General features: G+C 48.0%; 1 protein-coding gene across 1 annotated transcript in view; it reads left to right on the top strand.

The window, feature by feature from the left end:
• Positions 1-11406: 11406 nt before the first annotated feature.
• PAK5 (p21 (RAC1) activated kinase 5) overlaps positions 11407-19277 on the top strand; it is a 42131-nt gene continuing 34260 nt past the window's right edge. Inside the window, exons 1-3 of the mRNA XM_060257301.1 lie at positions 11407-11546; positions 12823-12826; positions 14803-15588. Of these exons, the coding sequence (XP_060113284.1) occupies positions 11407-11546; positions 12823-12826; positions 14803-15588 (930 nt within the window). The remainder of the gene's footprint in view (positions 11547-12822; positions 12827-14802; positions 15589-19277) is intronic.

Genomic DNA, 19277 nt, shown 5'->3' with positions numbered 1-19277 from the left:
GAGACAGTACTGCCTTCCCTAAACCAAGGAATTCATAAAGTTTTATTCTGGGTATGTGCTTTTGTGTGCTTGCACCATCATCAGATAGATATTTGCAATGCATGCTGGTGCGTGGGAGTAGGCCAAGTAGGTGGCAGCCTAGGGCACGGCCTGCCCTAGGAGCACTGTGAGGCGCCCCCTCTCCCAAACCTCCTGCCTCTGGAACTTTGCCGAGGCCTCCCAAAGTTGAGGGGGGCATGGCAACACATGCACTCGGAGCCGGACTCTGAGCGTGCATGCCGCATTCGGAACTTCACCGAAGCCTCCCGAGGCTGGGGAGACCTCAGCGAAGGGATGTGTGTGTGTGGCATGACGTCACTGGGATGTCATTGAGGTGCGCACGCAAAGCGCTTGCGAATATACTCGTGGGAGGGGGGGGGGAGCAGGTTTTGGCCTGGGGCACAGAAAACCCTAGTGCCGAACCTGAATGGATGCAGAGAGGAGCTTCTACCCCCAATTCATCTTGGTTGGTCTTCAAGGCACCTGACTGGACTCAGACTGTTCTGCTGCTTCAGACCAACATATCTGCTCACCTGACTCTCTCTGGTTTTATTGATGGGATTTCTATGCCTCCCCTCCCACCAAAGTAGGCTCAGGGCAGGTATTCATGTATTCTTCATGGATTCATGCGAGAGAAACGTAGGCTGATTCCACACTAGACTGCGATTTGCCGCGCCGCAGTGTGAACCTGAAAAAACAAAATGGCGGCGCAAAGCAACCGGTGCGGAATCGCCAGCTTGCTCTGCGGAGAAACAGAAGCTGGGTGCGGAGCAAGGTCTAGTGTGGAATCAGCCATAACCAAAGTTCTTTGGGCGTGCAGAACTAGGTCTTTGGTTCCGATTCCAGCCAATCTGATTCTCCCCTTTAGAAGATAGCGGTTCCCTCCCCCTCATAAGCAAATCTAAATCCAACACACAAGTTCCTGGGATGAAGTCCTACGGGATACAGTGTGGCTGAATTCTAGGTAAACCATCATAGTGCTCCCAGTCAAAACATTCATAACCCTGCATTTTTTAAAAGTCAGATCTAAGGGTCAGTCTCTCAGTTACAAAATACAGAATTGTGACAGGTTTCTGAGATTTCCCAAGCATTTCCTTTGAGCTCAGTCCTTGGCCTTCCTACAAGCGCTTGCATCTGCGGGGACCGGATTTGCAACATGCCATCATTCTTGCTTCTTGCAAACTGTGGATACCCGGCTCCAGATGGCAGCAGAGAACAGGAAAAGATTGGCAGGGAAACTGATGCACAGAAAGGCTAAGAACTTCGGACTCTTCGCTTTAGGAAAAAGGCAGTTGAGGACAGGTGTGAGAGAAGTTCATAAAATTATGCACGGGAGTGGAGCAAATGGGTTCAGGGAGCTTTTCCTTCCTCTTCTGTAGTACTGGTACTTGGGAGAACCTGTGGATGGACAACAGGATGTTCTTCCTTAGTGGATTTAGTTTTGCCCACAAGCTTCGATGGCTTTAAAAGCTGATTGGACAGATCTGAGGATGAGTCTGTCAGTGGCTACTAGCCATGGAGGCTAAAGGGAACCTCCATGTTCAGAAGCACTAATCCTCTGGATTCCAGAGCCAGATGGCAACCTCAAGGGAAGGCCTCTCTGCCCTGTTGTTGGCTACTGTGTGCAACAGGCTGCCAGACTAGAGAGCCAGTTTGGTGTAGTGGTTAAGTGCACAGACTCTGGGTTTGATTCCCCACTCCTCCTCCACATGCAGCTGCTGATGTGACCTTAAGACAAACACAAGTTATCTCAAGAGCAGTTTCTGCCAGAGCTCTCTCAGCTCCAGATAACTCACAGGGTGTCTGTTGTGGGGAGGAGAAGGGAAAGGAGATTGTGACTGCTCTGAGACTCCTTCAGGTAGTGAAGGGAGAGGTATAAGTCCAACCTCCTCCTCCTCTACTTCTTCTTCTTCCTCTTCTGCCTCTTCTTCTTCTTCTGGAGAGCCAGTTTGGTGTAGCAGTTAAGTGTGTGGACTCTTATCTGGGAGAACCAGGTTTGATTCCCCACTCATCCACTTGCAGCTGCTGGAATGGCCTTGGGTCAGCCATAGCTCTTGGAGAGCCAGTTTGGTGTAGTGGTTAAGTGTGCAGAATCTTATCTGGGAGAACCAGGTTTGATTCCCCACTCCTCCACTTGCACCTGCTAGCATGGCCTTGGGTCAGCCATAGCTTTCACAGGAATTGTCCGTGAAAGGGCAGCTGCTGCAAGAGCTCTCTCGGCCCCACCTACCTCACAGGGTGTCTGTTGTGGGGGAAGGTAGAGGAGATTGTGACCGCTCTGAGACTCTGAGATTCAGAGTATAGGGCGGGACATAAATCCAATATCATCTTCTTCTTCCCCCCTCTCTGGCCCGACTTTCTGGCTGGGTATGAGTTTTTGTGAGTCAATGATCATATCCTAGTATCTGAAGGAGTAAGCAGTGACTCCCGAAAGATCCTCCCCTGTTACAAATTTTGTGAGTCCTTCAGGTGATACTGGAGACTCTGGCTCTTTTCTGCTACTACAGACAGACTAATATTCCTACCCATCTTGATCTGTCTGAAGAAGTGAACAGGGACTCCAAAATCTCCTCCCCTGATGCCACAAATTTGGTTAGTCTTGAAGGTTCTCCTGGACTCACTGGTGGACCTCCTGATAGCCCTTGGGTTTGTTTAGCCACTGTGTGACAGTGTTGGATTGGATGGGCCACTGGCCTGATCCATGGTGACTTTTTTATGTTCTTAGGCAATGGGATCTGGGTTTTGGCCACTGTGTGACACAGTGTGTTGGACTGGATGGGCCACTGGCCTGATCCAACATGGCTTCTTTTAAGTTCTTATGTCTGGGGCAGTGATGCTCTGTATTCTTGGTGCTTGCGTGGGGCACAGTGGGAGAGCTTCTGGTGTCCTGGCTCCACTGATGGACCTCCTGATGGTGTCAAGTCTGCAGATTCAATAACGAGTCGATGTAGATACAAAGAAGCTAGTTTATTGATACTGGATACTTGTGGCCTGAGCCAGGGTTTGAAGAAACTAAAACCATACAGTAAATACATTGCATGTAAAGATCACTTCAAAGGCATTCCTACGGGCAGGGAAATTGTGCAGGGGACATTCACACATAGATGTTACCAGTACATTCTCATGTTGATTAGGCATAGTGGCCTTGATGTTGTACTAGGCTCCTACGACTCCCACAGGCCTGGGCTGAGAAGGTTCAGATAAGACTTTTCACACATCACCATTTCAAAGCAGGGAGAGCTTCTAAGGAATGGGGATTAGTGGAGAGGCACTGGCAGCATTTGGTTCTACTTTGGTTCTACCCAGCATGCTCTCTGGTTGAGCCAGAGTTATACTCAGACTTGACAGATGGCACCTGGGTTTTTGGCCACTGTGTGACACAGTGTGTTGGACTGGATGGGCCATTGGCCTGATCCAACATGGCTTCTCTTATGTTCTTATGTGAAACAGAGTGTTGGACTGGATGGGCCATTGGCCTGATCCAAAATGGCATCTCTTTTGTTCTTATGTGACACAGAGTGTTGGACTGGATGGGCCATTGGCCTGATCCAACAAGGCTTCTCTTATGTTCTTATGTGAAACAGAGTGTTGGACTGGATGGGCCACTGGCCTGATCCAACATGGGTTCTCTTTTGTTCTTATGTGACACAGAGTGTTGGACTGGATGGGCCATTGGCCTGATCCAACATGGCTTCTCTTATGTTCTTATGTGAAACAGAGTGTTGGACTGGATGGGCCATTGGCCTGATCCAACATGGCTTCTCTTTTGTTCTTATGTTACACAGAGTGTTGGACTGGATGGGCCACTGGCCTGATCCAACATGGCTTCTCTTATGTTCTTATGTGACACAGAATGTTGGACTGAATGGGCCACTGGCCTGATCCAACATGGCTTCTCTTATGTTCTTATGTGACACAGAGTGTTGGACTGGAGGGGCCATTGGCCTGATCCAACAGGGCTTCTCTTATGTTCTTATGTGACACAGAGTGTTGGACTGGATGGGCCACTGGCCTGATCCAACAGGGCTTCTCTTCTGTTCTTATGACTCCTGCTCTTTTCTGCTGCTAAAGGCAGACTGGCACAGTGGCCCATCTTGATCTTTTCCACTAGCCTGTTTTTGCCTCAGAGCGATTGAACCTTGAACTTCAGCTGTTTCTCAAGCTCACTGTCACCAAAGCCTCTGAACGGGCTGGCTGTTGCCCCCTAGCCTTCAGGTGGTCCAACTGAGGCTGTGAGAGGGTAACTTGCCCATGGCCACCTTCCAGATCCAAGACCATCCATCTGTCCAGACTGGCCCAGCCGAACGGCTTCACTCACAGAGAGCATCACACCCTGTTTTATGACATCACAGAGGACAGGTGCTCAGAAGCCCCCCCCCCATCCTACCCCTTAGCACCAAAGGTGGAATTCTAGCAGGAGCTCCTTTGCATATTAGGCCACACACCCCTGATGTAGCCAATCCTCCAAGAGTTTACACAAAAGAGCCTTCTAAGCTCTTGGAGGATTGGCTACATCAGCAGGGTGTGGCCTAATATGCAAAGGAGCTCCTGCTAGAATTCCACCCCTGCTTAGCACCATCTTGAAGGCTGCTCAGGATTAAAACAAAGTGTGTTCTTTCTAACCTGGGTAGCAATTAAGTCTTTTTTTTATTATTATGTGCTGATCTATATGTTTCTGTGCCGTTCCTCTGTAAATCCTGGTGAGAGAGGCTTACAAGTAACATTTTATTTATTCATTCACTTGTTTGTTTTTATTCACATTATTTATAGTCAGTTCCCCCCCCCCCCCCGGGACTAGAGGTGGGTAACCCAGAATGATTTTCCCTTGTTGTGTTTCTTTTTTTTTTAATTGTTTTTTTTTTTAAAAATTGATATGCCAGTTACACAGTTAGATTAAAACATATAGAGAACAACTACAATATTATAGAAATTAAACAATTTAAAATTTAAAAAGAGAAACTTTAAAAACTATCAGCAAAATCTATAACATAGTTAAGTATAGGTAACCTATCACTTTAAATAAAATTGTATAAATGCAAAATGTTTATGATTTCTAAAGGAGCTTGTACTCTGTATAGTTTGGTCTAACTTCTCTATTATGGGTGACCATTTTGTTAGAAATTTAAGGTATTCCTGATATGGGTCTGCTTGGGAGATACCCACAGTGAAGACTATTCATTTAGTCCTTTCTGTTAAATTATCAGGGTCTCACTTTACTCTGCTCTGGTAAGACCTCACCTGGAGTCTTGTGTTCAGTTTTGGGCACCACATTTTAAGAAGGATATAGACAAGCTGGAAAGGGCCCAGAGGAGGGCGACAAAGATGGGGAGGGGTCTGGAGACCAAGTCCTATGACGAAAGATTGAAGGAGCTGGGGATGTTTAGCCTGGAGAGGAGGCGGCTGAGAGGTGATAGGATCACCATCAAGTCCTTGAAGGGCTGTCATCTAGAAAATGGTGTGGAATTGTTTTCTGTGGCCCTGGAAGGTCGGACCAGAACCAAGGGATTGAAATTAAATCAAAAGAGTTTCCGGCTCAACATTAGAAAGAACTTCCTGACCATTAGAGCGGTTCCTCAGTGGAATAGGCTTTCTCGGGAGGTGGTGGGCTCTCCTTCCTTGGAGGTTTTTAAACAGAGGCTGGATGAACATTTGACAGCAATGAGGATCCTGTGAATTTAGGGGGTGTTTGTGAGTTTCCTGCATTGTGTGGGGGGTTGGACTAGATGACTCTAGAGGTCCCTTCCAACTCTATGATTCTATGATTCTGTTTCCAAAACGGCTCACTTCCCACTTTCTTTTCTCCCCTCGCTCAGTTGTCGCCAGATAGCCCATGTTGTGTGTTGTGTACGCCTAGCTGCGCTCATCCATCCACGTGGTTTGGCCTGCAAGGCAGAGAGTTACATAAGAAGGCATCATTGGTAGAACTCAAATGACATCAGGGGACACAAGGGAAGGCAGTTTCCCATTCGGGGACAGATGGTGCCTGTACGCCTCTCGGTTTGCTCTCTGTGCTTCATTGCCAATCCGCACACGCTCACAGCTAATGCTCTAGATGTGTTCCTTGCACAGCCCAAACACACACCGGGACACAGTCTTGGAAAGGACCACTGCCGACTGCAAGTAACATGTCATCATTTGTTTTTCATTTATTCATTCATTCATACATACCTACATTACAGGGCTTTTTTGTAGCAGGAGCTTCTCTGCATATTAGGCCATGCCTCCCTGATGTAACCAATCCTTCAAGAGCTTACAGGGCTCTTACAGTAATCAAATAACCAAACCAGCATGCATTGCTCATTTGAACCAAAATTCCCATGTGAAAAATAACCCAGAAAAGGGGACCACTTTCCTTAAATATTAGACTGTCTCTGGGAAAGCCCCCCACCCCCACCCGAACCCTGTGGGTGTCACTTTGAGCTCGAAGGAAGAAAAGCAGGTGATTAGTAAAATCCTAGTAAATTCATATTTGAGATTCTTGAGAAGTGGACTTCTTACCAGGGTTGCCTGAAATAAGAACATAAGAGAAGCCATGCTGGATCAGGCCAGTGGCCCCTGCAGTCCAACCCTCTGTGTCACATAAGAACATAAGAGAAGCCATGTTGGATCAGTCCAATGGCCCATCCAGTCCAACACTCTGTGTCACATAAGAACATAATAGAAGCCATGTTGGATCAGGCCAATGGCCCATCCAGTCCAACATTCTGTGTCACATAAGAACATAAGAGAAGCCATGCTGGATCAGGCCAGTGGCCCATCCAGCCCAACACTCTGTGTCACATAAGAACATAAGAGAAGCCATGCTGGATCAGGCCAATGGCCCATCCAGCCCAACACTCTGTGTCACATAAGAACATAAGAGAAACCATGCTGGATCAGGCCAGTGGCCCATCCAGTCCAACACTCTGTGTCACACAGTGGCCAAAAACCCCAGGCACCATTGGGAGGTCCACCAGTGGGGCCAGGACACTAGAAGCCCTCCCACTGTGCCCCCCCCGCCAAGCACCAAGAATACAGAGCATCACTGCCCAGACAGAGAGTTCCAACAATACGCTGTGGCTAATAGCCACTGATGGACCTCTGCTCCATATGAGAACATAAGAGAAGCCATGTTGGATCAGGCCAGTGGCCCATCCAATCCAGTGGCCAAAAACCCCAGGCACCATTGGGAGGTCCACCAGTGGGACCAGGACACTAGAAGCCCTCCCACTGTGCCCCCCCCCCCGCCAAGCACCAAGAATACAGAGCATCACTGCCCAGACAGAGAGTTCCAACAATACGCTGTGGCTAATAGCCACTGATGGACCTCTGCTCCATATGAGAACATAAGAGAAGCCATGTTGGATCAGGCCAATGGCCCAACCAGCCCAACACTCTGTGTCACACAGTGGCCAAAAAACCAGGTGCCATCAGGAGGTCCATCAGTGGGGCCAGGACACTAGAAGCCCTCCCACTGTGCCCCCCAAGCACTAAGAATACAAAGCATCACTGCCTCAGACAGAGAGTTCCAATGATAAGCTGTGGCTAATAGCCACTGATGGACCTCTGCTCCATATGCTTATCCAGTCCACGTGAACAGCCAGTCATGGTTGCTTGTACTTGCAATAGGTAGTAGTCAGGGGTTGTTTTGTAGAAAAATAAGTGGTGGAGCTCATCCAGGGTTTTGTTATGCAGCTGCACCTACTATTCAATGGACAAGGAGGTGGAACTCTCAGAAGGAAGAGATGGAACTCTCAGGAGGAGATGGAACTCTCAGAAAGGTTCAGGAGCTGTGCTCCTGTGAGCTCCCACTGAATCTGATAGTAGTGCATTATACTCCATTGATCTTTAAAGGAATGTGCCTTCCTTTTCATCAAGAGACGTATATTAAAATACATGAATTCTTGAGCAGGGTGCCCTGCTGTTGTTCGATCTGGCCATTTAAATAAATCCGTTTCACCGACGGGCATCTGCCCCTGCTATTGTCTAGCTTTCTAGAGCCCTCTTCCTGATATTCTCTTAAATTTTAATGGGGGTGGACTGCGTGGATTCTGAACAAAGATAGAAAGTACCCGAATTATTTGCCAGATGCGCGGTCTTGCAGGGGGCTGGGCGGTTAATTACCCACTTCATTATCGTCAGAGTTAATACAGCGATTTGGGGGATGGGATCTGAGTCTCATCACCTCTTGGTAAGGCAACATGGCAGCTGTCTTGGCCGGCAGATTCATTATGGCTTATCGCCAGAGCACAGAGCACCAACACCATGACATGAAAGATGGCCGTTGTCACCAGGAGCCAGAATGATCTTCCAAAGCGATGGGGAAGCCGAAGATATGTGAGCCTGGGAAGAAGCGGGCCTTTAAGTCAAGTAGATTGGCTTGCTTTGGTTTCAACGCACCGTTGCAGCTACACCACAGCCCGCTGCAGCTCCCTGTTGTAAAACTGATTTTTTTTCGGAGCTGTGCTCTGCTTGCCTTAACATATGCAGCAGAACACTCGTCCGGGGTAGGCGATCAGTTGCTGAAGTTGAGGGCACTGTAAGTTGTGATTTTCACTATGTGTGTGTTGCAGGGGGGGGGATGTTATACAGGAGATGCATGATCTCCTGCCCCCCCTCCACCCTTCAGTGTTTGGAATCATGTATGATTCCCCCTTCCCCCAAAGTGTATCTGTGCCTCTAGCCAATTTGCTAGCTTGGTTGAAATAGCACATCAAACTGCTGTTTATTTCAGTGGCAGCCCTCTTTGCACCTTGGAGTCTGCATACAGTGGACAACTTGTTTGTTTCCCCCCCCTTACATGCGTATTAATGTTACACTCAAGGCATGTACAGCCAAACATGGAATACAGACCCTGCTTTTATCCAGGCACTAATCCCGAGATCTTTTTCTTCATAAAGTGAACACACGTTGGCTCTTTCTTACAGATGGACGCAGATACAGGCAGATTATCCGTGCCTTCACTGTAACGTATGAACGGGGTTTATACTTAGCTTGTGGACCCAGGATTTGGTTCACAGACATTAATCCCGGTTTACTTTGACAAATGCTAGTTTCATTGCACCAATTCTGAGCAGGCCTTTCTGTTTCTAGTGAGCTCAGGCCCCTGGGAAGGAGAAAAGGATATCTGTACCCCTTCAGAGAGCCAGTTTGGTGTAGTGGTTAAGTGCGTGGACTCTTATCTGGGAGAACCGGGTTTGATCCCCCCATTCCTCCACTTGCACCTGCTGGAATGGCCTTGGGGCAGCCAGAGCTCTGGCAGAGGTTGTCCTTGAAAGGGCAGCTGCTGTGAGAGCCTTCTCAGCCCCACCCACCTCACAGGGTATCTGTTGTGGGGGGAGAAGATATGGGAGATTGTAAGCCACTCTGAGTCTCTGATTCAGGCTGTCTCTGAGTCATACGCACAAAAGCCTTGTTTTCTCAATACAGGAGGAAAAAAATCAGTCTTTCTAACTGTTCATTGGCCAACAATTAAAACCGCAAAAACTTGGAATGTGAAAGGAAACATGCTTTATCAATACCAAGCTTGATTTGGAACCTAAGCCACTCCTGTGTTCCCTCAAATCCTTTCCCCCCCTCCCCAATCTTAGCAGGTAGATTTTTAACAGTAACCTGAGCCAGAAAATAAGCGTGCCTGCATAATTCCTCTGCAGGAGGCAGGGGGGTTTCAAGCACAGCAGTCTTCCGGAGGCAACAAACCCCTCTAATTTTCTCAGAGGAGCGGTGTTGCGCCCACCAATGGTGCCCTCTGTTCATACAGGAAAACAGACTCCAAACGCCAAACAATCTGGGAGTCCTCCGAACCGAGGAGGCGGAGAACAATCTCTTCAGCCCTGGAGCCCGAACTCAGGGCGAAAATTAAATTAGTGCTTGTATCAGAGCAGTTCGTTTGCACAGGGGAAGGGGAAATCTTTGGGGTGCTTCAATAAACCATTCAATAAACCATTTCATTGTCAGTCATGCTGGCTTTTGGTGCAACAATTAAATATGGATGACAGAAAACCGTTCCCTGCAAAACAATAACAACAACAAAACAAAACCATAATGAATCACATTAATGTCACTTGAATGGCTCCAAACCCAAGAGGAAGCAGTCTGCATACGCTGCTTCAAGCCTGATCCAAGATGGCTTCTCTTATGTTCTTATGTCTGGGGCAGTGAGGCTCTGTCTTCTTGGTGATTGGGTGGCAGCAACGGGAGGTCTTCTGGGGTTCTGGTCTTGCTGGTGGATCTCCTGATGGTCCCTGGGTTTTGGCCACTGTGTGGCACAGAGTTTTCGTCTGGATGGGCTATTGGCCTGATCCAGCATGGCTTCTCTTATGTTCTTATGTCTGAGGCAGTGATGCTCTGTCTTCTTGGTGTTTGGGGGGCAGCAGTGAGGAGGCTTCTGGAGTTCTGACCCCACTGGTGAACCTCCTGATGGCCCCTGGGTTTTGTCCACTGTGTGAAGCGAAGTGTTGGACTGGATGGGCTATTGACTTCTCTTGTGTTCTTATGTGTGGGGCAGTGATGCTCTGTTTTCTTGGTGCTTGCGGGCAGTTGGGAGGATTCTGGAATTCTGGCCCTGCTGGTGGACCTCCTGATGATGCCTGCGTTTTTGTTACTGTGTGAACTGGATGGGCCATTGTCCTGATCAAACATAGCTTCTGTTATGTCTGGAGCAGTGATGCTCTGTCTTCTTAGTGCTTGGGGGGGCAACAGTGGGACAGGGGGCAACAGTGGGAGGGCTTCTGGAGTTCTGGCCCTGCTAGTAAACCTCCTGATGGTGCCTGGGTTTTGGCCACTGTATGACAGAGTTTTTGACTGGATGCGCTACTGGCCTGATCCAACATGGTTTCTCTTATGTTCTTATGTCTGGAGCAGTGACGCTCTGTCTTCTTGGTGCTTGGGGGGCCACAGTGAGAGCACCTCTGGAGTTCTGGTCCTGCTGATGGACCTCCTGATGGAACCTGGGTTTTGTCCTCCATGTGACAGAGAGTGTTGGACTGGATGGGCCATTGGCCTGATCCAACATGGCTTCTCCTATGCTGTTATTTTCTTAGAGTGGTTGACGCGACTGCTCTGAGTAAGCTCTCTATTGGAACTGAAACTAGTGCATATCAGTGCCCCTACGTTACTAAATGGACAATGTGCTGTAACCATGGCAGCTGTGATCATTCTGTGCTCCCCCTTTATTATTCATTTGCTGGTTGCAAAATCTGCCCCACCCAACCATGTCAGTTCAAGATCGATGGATTTCCCAAATCAAATGGCGTCCCAAATGCCACGAGTTTCTCTAATACAGGGGTCCCCAAACTTTTTGAGCCTGGAACCACCTATGAAATTCTGTCAGAGAAAGGTGGCTATGGCCACCAATTGGCTGTCGCTGGAGGCTGAGCCCGTCACAAAATGGCTGCCACCTTCAGTCACACCGTGGTCAGTCACAAAATGGCTACCACCTTCAGTCACACCGTGGTCAGTCACAAAATGGCTGCCACCTTCAGTCACCCCGTGGTGTTCCTTGTGCTGTGGTGGCTGCTGATGCCAAGGTGATCGGGTTTTTAAAACAAAAATTTGCACAGTCAAGCTTTCTGATAACCCCAAAGCAGGGGGAGGGCCTCCAATCCAGGGGACTCCCTGCCCCTACCTGGGGATTGGCAACCTTACCTTTTGAGCCTGTGGGCACTTTTGTAGTTCTGACACAGCACATTGAACACAGCCACAAAATGGCTGCCACAAAATGGGTGCTGCAGATGAAGGCAGCCACAAAATGGCTGCCAAATCTGACACAGTGAAGGTCTCAGTGCTGTGGGGGCAGCTGCTGCCAAAGCAATACTTTTAAATACTTGCATGTCCAATCAGATCTCCAGTGGTGAGTCAGAAGCCTTGCTGGACCAAAGCCCCCCTTGGCCTGGACATTCTCCTCAAAACCCTCCAAGGAAGCACCCACCGGACCCAGGTTGGGGACCTCTGAGTTACAGGGTGGGGCCAGAACCTGAGTGACCCACTGCCTGATCCTCACTTGGCCATGGAAGCTTTGCCGTCTCTCAGCGGAGCCTGTTTCACAGAGTAGCAGTTCTGAGGAGAAAATATGGTTACCAGGTTCCCCCCACCACCACCACCACCAGTGGCCGGGGATCCCCTGGTTTCCAGCACTCTGCCCTACCACAGCACATCCCATGGCTGGGGGGAATTACCCATCCCCACCAACAGGCAAAATGCAGGAAATAAACACAAAATGTCTGTGTCACGCGGAAGTGATGTAGGCATGTCGGGGGCAATGCTCTGGTTTGAAGGCAAAATTCTATGGTAGGATTAGCTTCAAGCCACAGAGTTTTGCCCAAAATCCGGGGCCTTGCCCCTGACATCACTGACGTGCCTGTGTCACTTCCGTGTGCCATCCCACACATATGAACATATGAAGCTGCCTTATACTGAATCAGACCCCCCTGGGTCCATCAAAGTCAGTCTTGTCTTCTCAGACTGGCAGCGGCTCTCCAGGGTCTCAAGCTGAGGTTTTTCACGCCTACTTGCCTGGACCCTTTTTGGAGATGCCAGGGATTGAACCTGGGACCTTCTGCTTCCCAAGCAGATGCTCTACCACTGAGCCACCGTCCCTTACCACACTCACCCCGTCCTCCAGGCCACTCCACCTGGCTCAGAAAGCTACCACTTTGGAAACGGTAGCAAATTTTGGGGCCAGCCGCCAGGCGTCTTAACATCAACGGAAGGGGAAGGGCACACAGGAAGCGGCTTGGCAGTCTGGAAGTGCCAAATCACCCCAAACCTCTTCCGGCTTTTTTTTTTTTTTTTTTTGCTTTGCAGCCCGGTGGGAGCACTTGTGCACCTGAGCGCAGGAGTGCACAACACATTAGGGGGAAAAAACATAGCGGCGGCTTCTGAGGCTCCGGGACGGCACTTTTTGAGCTGTCCTGATTCAGGACGCCTCCAAACCGCCCCAGAATGCCCATCTGTTCTCAGCCTTTCTTTCTTTTCTTACAGTAAGAGTAGGTCAGCAGTGGAGTGTGTTGCCTCCGGAGGTGGTGAGCTCCCCCTCACTGGCAGTCTTGAAGCAGCGGCTAAATGAACCCTTGTCAGGGATGCTCGAGGCCAGGGGTGTCAAACTCATTTGTTATGAGGGTTGGATCTGACATAAATGAGACCTTGTCGGGCCGGGCCACATGTGTGATAAAATGTAATGCCCGCTAGCAGAGATTTGAACTTTATAAAGAAGAAGATATTGGATTTATATCCCGCCCTCCACTCCGAAGAGTCTCAAAGTGGCTCACAATCTCCTTTACCTTCCTCCCCCACAACAGACACCCTGTGAGGTGGGTGGGGCTGGAGAGGGCTCTCACAGCAGCTGCCCTTTCAAGGACAACCTCTGCCAGAGCTATGGCTGACCCAAGGCCATTCCAGCAGGTGCAAGTGGAGGAGTGGGGAATCAAACCCTGTTCTCCCAGATAAGAGAGCTATGGCTGACCCAAGGCCATTCCAGCAGCTGCAAGTGGAGGAGTGAGGAATCAAACCCGGTTCTCCCAGATAAGAGAGCTATGGCTGACCCAAGGCCATTCCAGCAGCTGCAAGTGGAGGAGTGGGGAATCAAACCCGGCTCTCCCAGATAAGAGTCCGCACACTTAACCACTACACCAAACTGGCTCTCCACAGACAAGCACAATTTAATTGTGCTTGTCTGTGTCCACATAAAGGACACAGACAAGCACAATTAAAGATTTTTTAAAACAAAACTTAAAATAAAATATGCTTAAAAGATTAACAGTCTTGCAATATTTTATTTACTTAACAGTTTCTGATAAGTGACACTTCTTGCTCTGAATTATTGCATCCAAATCTGGAGACAATGGCTGTGCTGTAGCAGTCTTGAGTATGCTGCTCAGGTGCTGTTTAGGTGTGTGTCTGCGAGTTGCAAACCTACCTTTGACATTCATTGCAGAAATCTCACGGTCAATGCTTTGAGCCTACGGAGCAGGGGAAAACAAGAAGTGGCCGGGCCTTGAGAGCTTTTGTACTTAAGTTGCTTCATGTGCTGGTCAGCCAATGGAGATAACTGAGGCTTTGCTCTGTAGCTCTCATTCAGCTGAGCAAGCCTGGCAAAGCAAGCTGTGATGCAGAAGGAAGCAAGAGAGGGAGAAGGAAGCAGATGCAGCCAGTTGCTCAGGGGCCTGATAGGAGCCCTCCGGGGGCCTGATTTGGCCCTCGGGCCGCATGTTCAACACCCCTGCTCTAGGTTGAGTCAACAGGGGGTAGGACTAGTTGGCCTCTGTGACCCCTTCCAGGTCTATGACTCTAAGAAAAGTATTACAGTTTAGACTGAGAAATTGTGTATAGAGTGGGAGGCATGGATTTGTCTGTCTTCTTTGTGTCTCACGTTGCCCAGATAATATTACCTTAACGTGGACTTTCCATGGAAGATTAAAGTGCTCAGCAATAAGCATGCCATTTTCCATTCAGCCCCTCTCTCCATAACATATAAGTGAACCCAAACTGGGGAGTCATTTTATTCCGCTAAAGGGCAACAGACTAGTTGTCAGCGTTGCACAGACTACCATCAAATGGCCATTTATTGTAATTGTCTGCTGTTGTCTATAGAGTTTGCAAGCGTATGCGATAATGTATCTTTAAGGAAAATGGCATTTCTGTTCCACAGTGATGCATTAGATGGGACCCAGTGGGCTGTCGGGATGTTCCTTGCTGTATCATTCAAATTGCTCTGCTCAATAATTTTTATCCATATGACATTAAATCTGTGACAGTCTTTAATCAAAAGCTATCTTCTGTTCCCAGACCATCGTTAGAGGAAATAAACCTTGCAAGGACACTTCAATCAATGGCTTGCTAGAAGAATTTGACAATATCTCTGTGACCCGTTCCAATTCCCTCCGGAAAGAGAGCCCGCCCACTCCTCACCTGGGTCACTCGAACCATGTCGAAAGTCACCAGCGAGAAAACGGCTACATCACGTTTTCCCAGTACTCGAGCGAGTCAGAGACCGCCGCGGACTTTCTTACTGAAAAATACAGGGACAAGAGCATTCACAGGGAAGAATTAGACAAATACTCCAGAGGCAGCTATGCTGCAAAACAGAACGGAAACGTCATGAAAATGAAACCCAGCGATCTGTATTTTTCAGAAGCGAAGCCTCTGAAATCTGATATCTCAAGGTTCCTACCGGATTATCATGCCCACATGGACACAAAAAGCAAGTTGGGTGACTATGGTGGCCTGCAGTTGGAATACCAGAGGACGGCGAGTGGGTGTTCTCTGGATTACAAAGAGCCTTTTCACTACACTCCCTCTAGAACTTCCATTCACAGCCAGTGTTCGAGGGAGAGACTAGAATACAGTGACAGTGAATGGGGAAAGGATGACTATGACAAAAGACCGAAGTCGTCCTATGTAAACCCAGCCAGCCCTCAGCCAGCCATGAGACAGAGGTCACAGTCAGGCTCTGGCCTCCAAGAGCCAATCATGCCCTACGGAGCGAGTGCTTTTAAGTCCAGTCAGCAAGGGCATTCCTATAGCTCATATACCTACCCTCGCTTATCAGAAACCGCAACAGGCGTTCCAAAGGTAAACGTTTATAGATCGACCTTTTCGACACTGTGGTCCGTTCACTATCTGGAGTTCAAAACCTGTTTTGCCATCCAGTATAATCCCGGTATATCAGGACTTAAGTAAATGGTTGCTTCGGTTGTTGATCTGTCCCAGAGAGCTGGAAAGTGGAAGAGAAGGAAGCTTGACCTGAGTGTGAATAGCAGCATCTCATCATTTTCAAACTCAAATGCAGTACCGCTCTTCTTGTCTTGCTGACTGGGTTGGATCCATTGATTGTCTCACACAAGGACCGTGGGCCTTCTCTGCTTTCTCCACCTACCAGCAGTCCCTTCTGATTCTGGGAAAGTTGATTTCTAGGATCTTGGAACCCATGCGGAGTAATAGCTATGGGGGTGAATGGGCTACAGCGAGGCCAGGGAGGGAAACGGAATCACTCCCTCCTCCATCTTCCTTCAGTGGGGCTCACTGATTCGCAAGGCATGGGAATCCATTTTCCTGGGGTTGGAATGGCTGCCAGAGAGATGGGAAAGCAGGGAAGAGTCACGATCACCATTGCTTCCTGCTGAGCTGACGGGTTTCTGGATCCAACCCAGTATTTGGACTTTTCTCATTTAGTACTGAAATCATGTAAAGGCATCTCTTTGGATGATCATTGTAAGGTCAAAGTAGACATAACTAGGGGGGGGAAGGTGGCATTCACACACACACACACAAGATTTAAATGTTGCATGCTGCAGTTCCATGGCTCTCTGCAGCATGCCTTCGGTGTCCTTGCATACGGCACATTTGATTGTGGGTGCGTTCAGGCTACTCCAGTGGAATTGACGTTTGGATGTCTGTCCTCATGTGGATCCAGATGCAGGTGTTTTTTTTTCTGTTTGCTGTTTTCAATAGGATGCTCATTTATGTGCCAGTCCCTAATGATTGTCAAACTTCATCCTCCCCCATCGGCTTATTTCCCACCCCCACCCCTGTTGCATTTAGGCAGAGTCCCTTTTTCGCCAAAACAAAGGACTCCACTACAGAGGTGCAAAAAGAGAATGTGCAGATCTTTTATTGGGTTTTTTTTTTCACATTAATGTGGGAAGGAGAAAACAATTTCTTCACCCTCTTCCTCCATTCTCCTTTGAAATCCTTCACCATAGTCACAACATCTTATACCCTCCTGTATACAGGATTGGCTACACCGGTCTTCGCCTTTGACGTTCTGATTACATTCATTGGTCAAATAAGTCCCATATCCCAACGTAGAAGCGAGAGATGAATTGATATCACTCTAATCAAGACCCACCCCCACCCCCAAGTCTCATAGGTGTGGTTTTCCCTACTTCCCTGATGTTCTCCAATGTAGGCCCCCTGGCCCAATTCCAGCATGAGTAAGAGCAGAGCTTCTGCTCTGACCTTCTCCAGGAGATAGGCTCCCGGATGCTCCCAGAGGTAGAAAAGATTGCTTACTCTCCACCAAAGGATGTTTACAGAACAAATGATAATAACAGGCTTTTGCTAAAGAAGATTCTTTCATATCTAGTATGCTTAGCAAAGACTTCTAATGGAAGCCATTGTACTTTGTTCCTCAGACGACTTCAGGCCTAGAAAAGAGAGGAAAAGGCACTATATACTTTAAGGCAAGTTAGTGCAAATGAGTTCTATGATCAGGATTAGTGCAATTCTATTTGGCCCTCTGTCCATGCTCAAGTGCAAATCTGAATCTACATCCTACAACCCCCCCTGGAAAATGAAAACAGGTAGCATTTGAAGGATGGTAGGGTAGGGATAACTGAATTTACAAGAGTGGCTTCAGGATCTAGGCCAGTCTGATTATTGAGATATTCCTAGGCACCACATGAAAAGCACACCGTTGTCTTCAAAACCAGTCACCAAGCGTTTCACTTTCCTCTCTCTGCACTTACGAAGAATTTCCCCGTGTTCTGACATGAAGGCATTCTGGACTTGCTGACTGTCACCAGCACCTGGGGATGTGGAGCAGAGTCAAGGAAGATTAGAATGCCCCAATGTAAGAATCAAGGCATGGGGATGTCAGAGCTGTAGACATTTCAACGGATCTCCAGGCGACGGAGGTCAGTTTCCCTGAAGAAAATGGCTGCTTTGGAGGGCGGACTCTGTGGCATAATATTCTACTGAGGCCTCTCCCCTCCCTAAACCCCACCCTCCCCAGACTCCCCCTTCCCAGATCTCCAGGAATATCCCAATCTGGAGTTGGCATCCCTATAAGAAGGGCTGAATGTGCAGCTTCTAAGTTTTTTGTGCAGGAGAGTGACACATTTAGTCAGGGGGTGGGATTCTAGCAGGAGCTCCTTTGCATATTAGGCCACACACCCCTAATGTAGCCAATCCTCCAAGAGCTTACAAAAAAGAGCCTTGCAAGCTCCAGGAGGATTGGCTGCATCAGGGGGGTGTGGCCTAATATGCAAAGGAGCTCCTGCTAGAATCCCACCTCTGCACTTGTAGATTTTGAAATGACCTTTCCCTGCAAGCAGAACCCTGCGTTTCAAAAGACTTTCTTTTCTTTCACGAGCAGGATTTGACTGCACAGTAATAAATCCCATCTTCTTTTAACATCATCTCTCACATTTGGGTTGCTTTCTTTTAAAATACTGGATATCTTTCAGTCTCCTAAAAACAGCCTTTTGTGAGAAAGCTAAGAATGCTCTGTGTCGGAAAAACACAGAAGTACGCATGAGTAAAGACTGCAGTGTTTTCTATGTTCAATTAGAAAAGTATTCAGGAACTTTGCCCCTCTCATTTTTATTTCCTTTTCTGGATTGGTACACACGCACCCCAATCCAAAAACTTACTCCGGTAACAACCTTACCATGTTGGGCCTTCCCTATTTTTAATGATTTCATATTGCTTATTTATTATGTAACAGCTGGCTTGACATCAGGGGGCATGACCTAATATGCAAAAGAGCTCCTGCTGGGCGTTCTACAAAAAAAGCCCTGTGTGAAACAATGGTGATGTCAAGGGGGTTTGGCCTAATATGCAAATGAGCTCCTGCTGGGCTTTTTCAACAAATAAAGCCCCGTGTAATTGTATCAGTGAGCTTCATATAATGTTAGAAGCTGAGTCCTTTGCTGTGCAAACAAATTGGTCTAAGAAGCTGCAGTCTTTGTACCTCTGCCCCCACTGCAATCCCAATGAACTTAATAAGATTACTCTAGAGAAAGGACCTGTTCACTTGACCTGCATAATCTTTAAACTTTGGATAAGGCAAGTAGGTTCTAGACAAGATTGTGTGGGATTAGACTGAATAGTACCATCCTCGGTAGAATTCCACTCTTCTAAGTTCATTGAAGTCAGTGGGTTTAGTAGAGTGGAACACTGCTTAGGTTGGCACAGCGTCTTTTTCCAGCTGTGATCAGTAACATACCTCTGGAAAGCCCACACAGACAGGATATCTCTCTCCTCAGTCATGGGACTAGCAGACGGACTTGATTTCCCTAGCTAGACTGCCTGTGAACTATTTAACTCCCCTTACTAACAGCCCCTGTGATAGAACAAAGTAGGAGTTCAGTAGCACCCTTAGGACCAACAAAGTTTCATTCAGAAGGTAAGTTTTCGTCTGCATGCACACTTCTTCAGGCAATGGAACGAGGCACAGTGAGCAGAGCTGCATATAGCTGGTGGGTAGTGGTGAAGAATGTAAAGTGATACAAAAAAAAAGTTAGGATCCAATGGCAAAA

Source organism: Heteronotia binoei, chromosome 1, assembly GCF_032191835.1.
Source record: "Heteronotia binoei isolate CCM8104 ecotype False Entrance Well chromosome 1, APGP_CSIRO_Hbin_v1, whole genome shotgun sequence".
Classification (NCBI taxonomy): Eukaryota; Metazoa; Chordata; class Lepidosauria; order Squamata; family Gekkonidae; genus Heteronotia; species Heteronotia binoei.
Note: the sequence above shows the minus strand (reverse complement) of the source record. Positions and strands in the feature narration are given on the sequence as shown.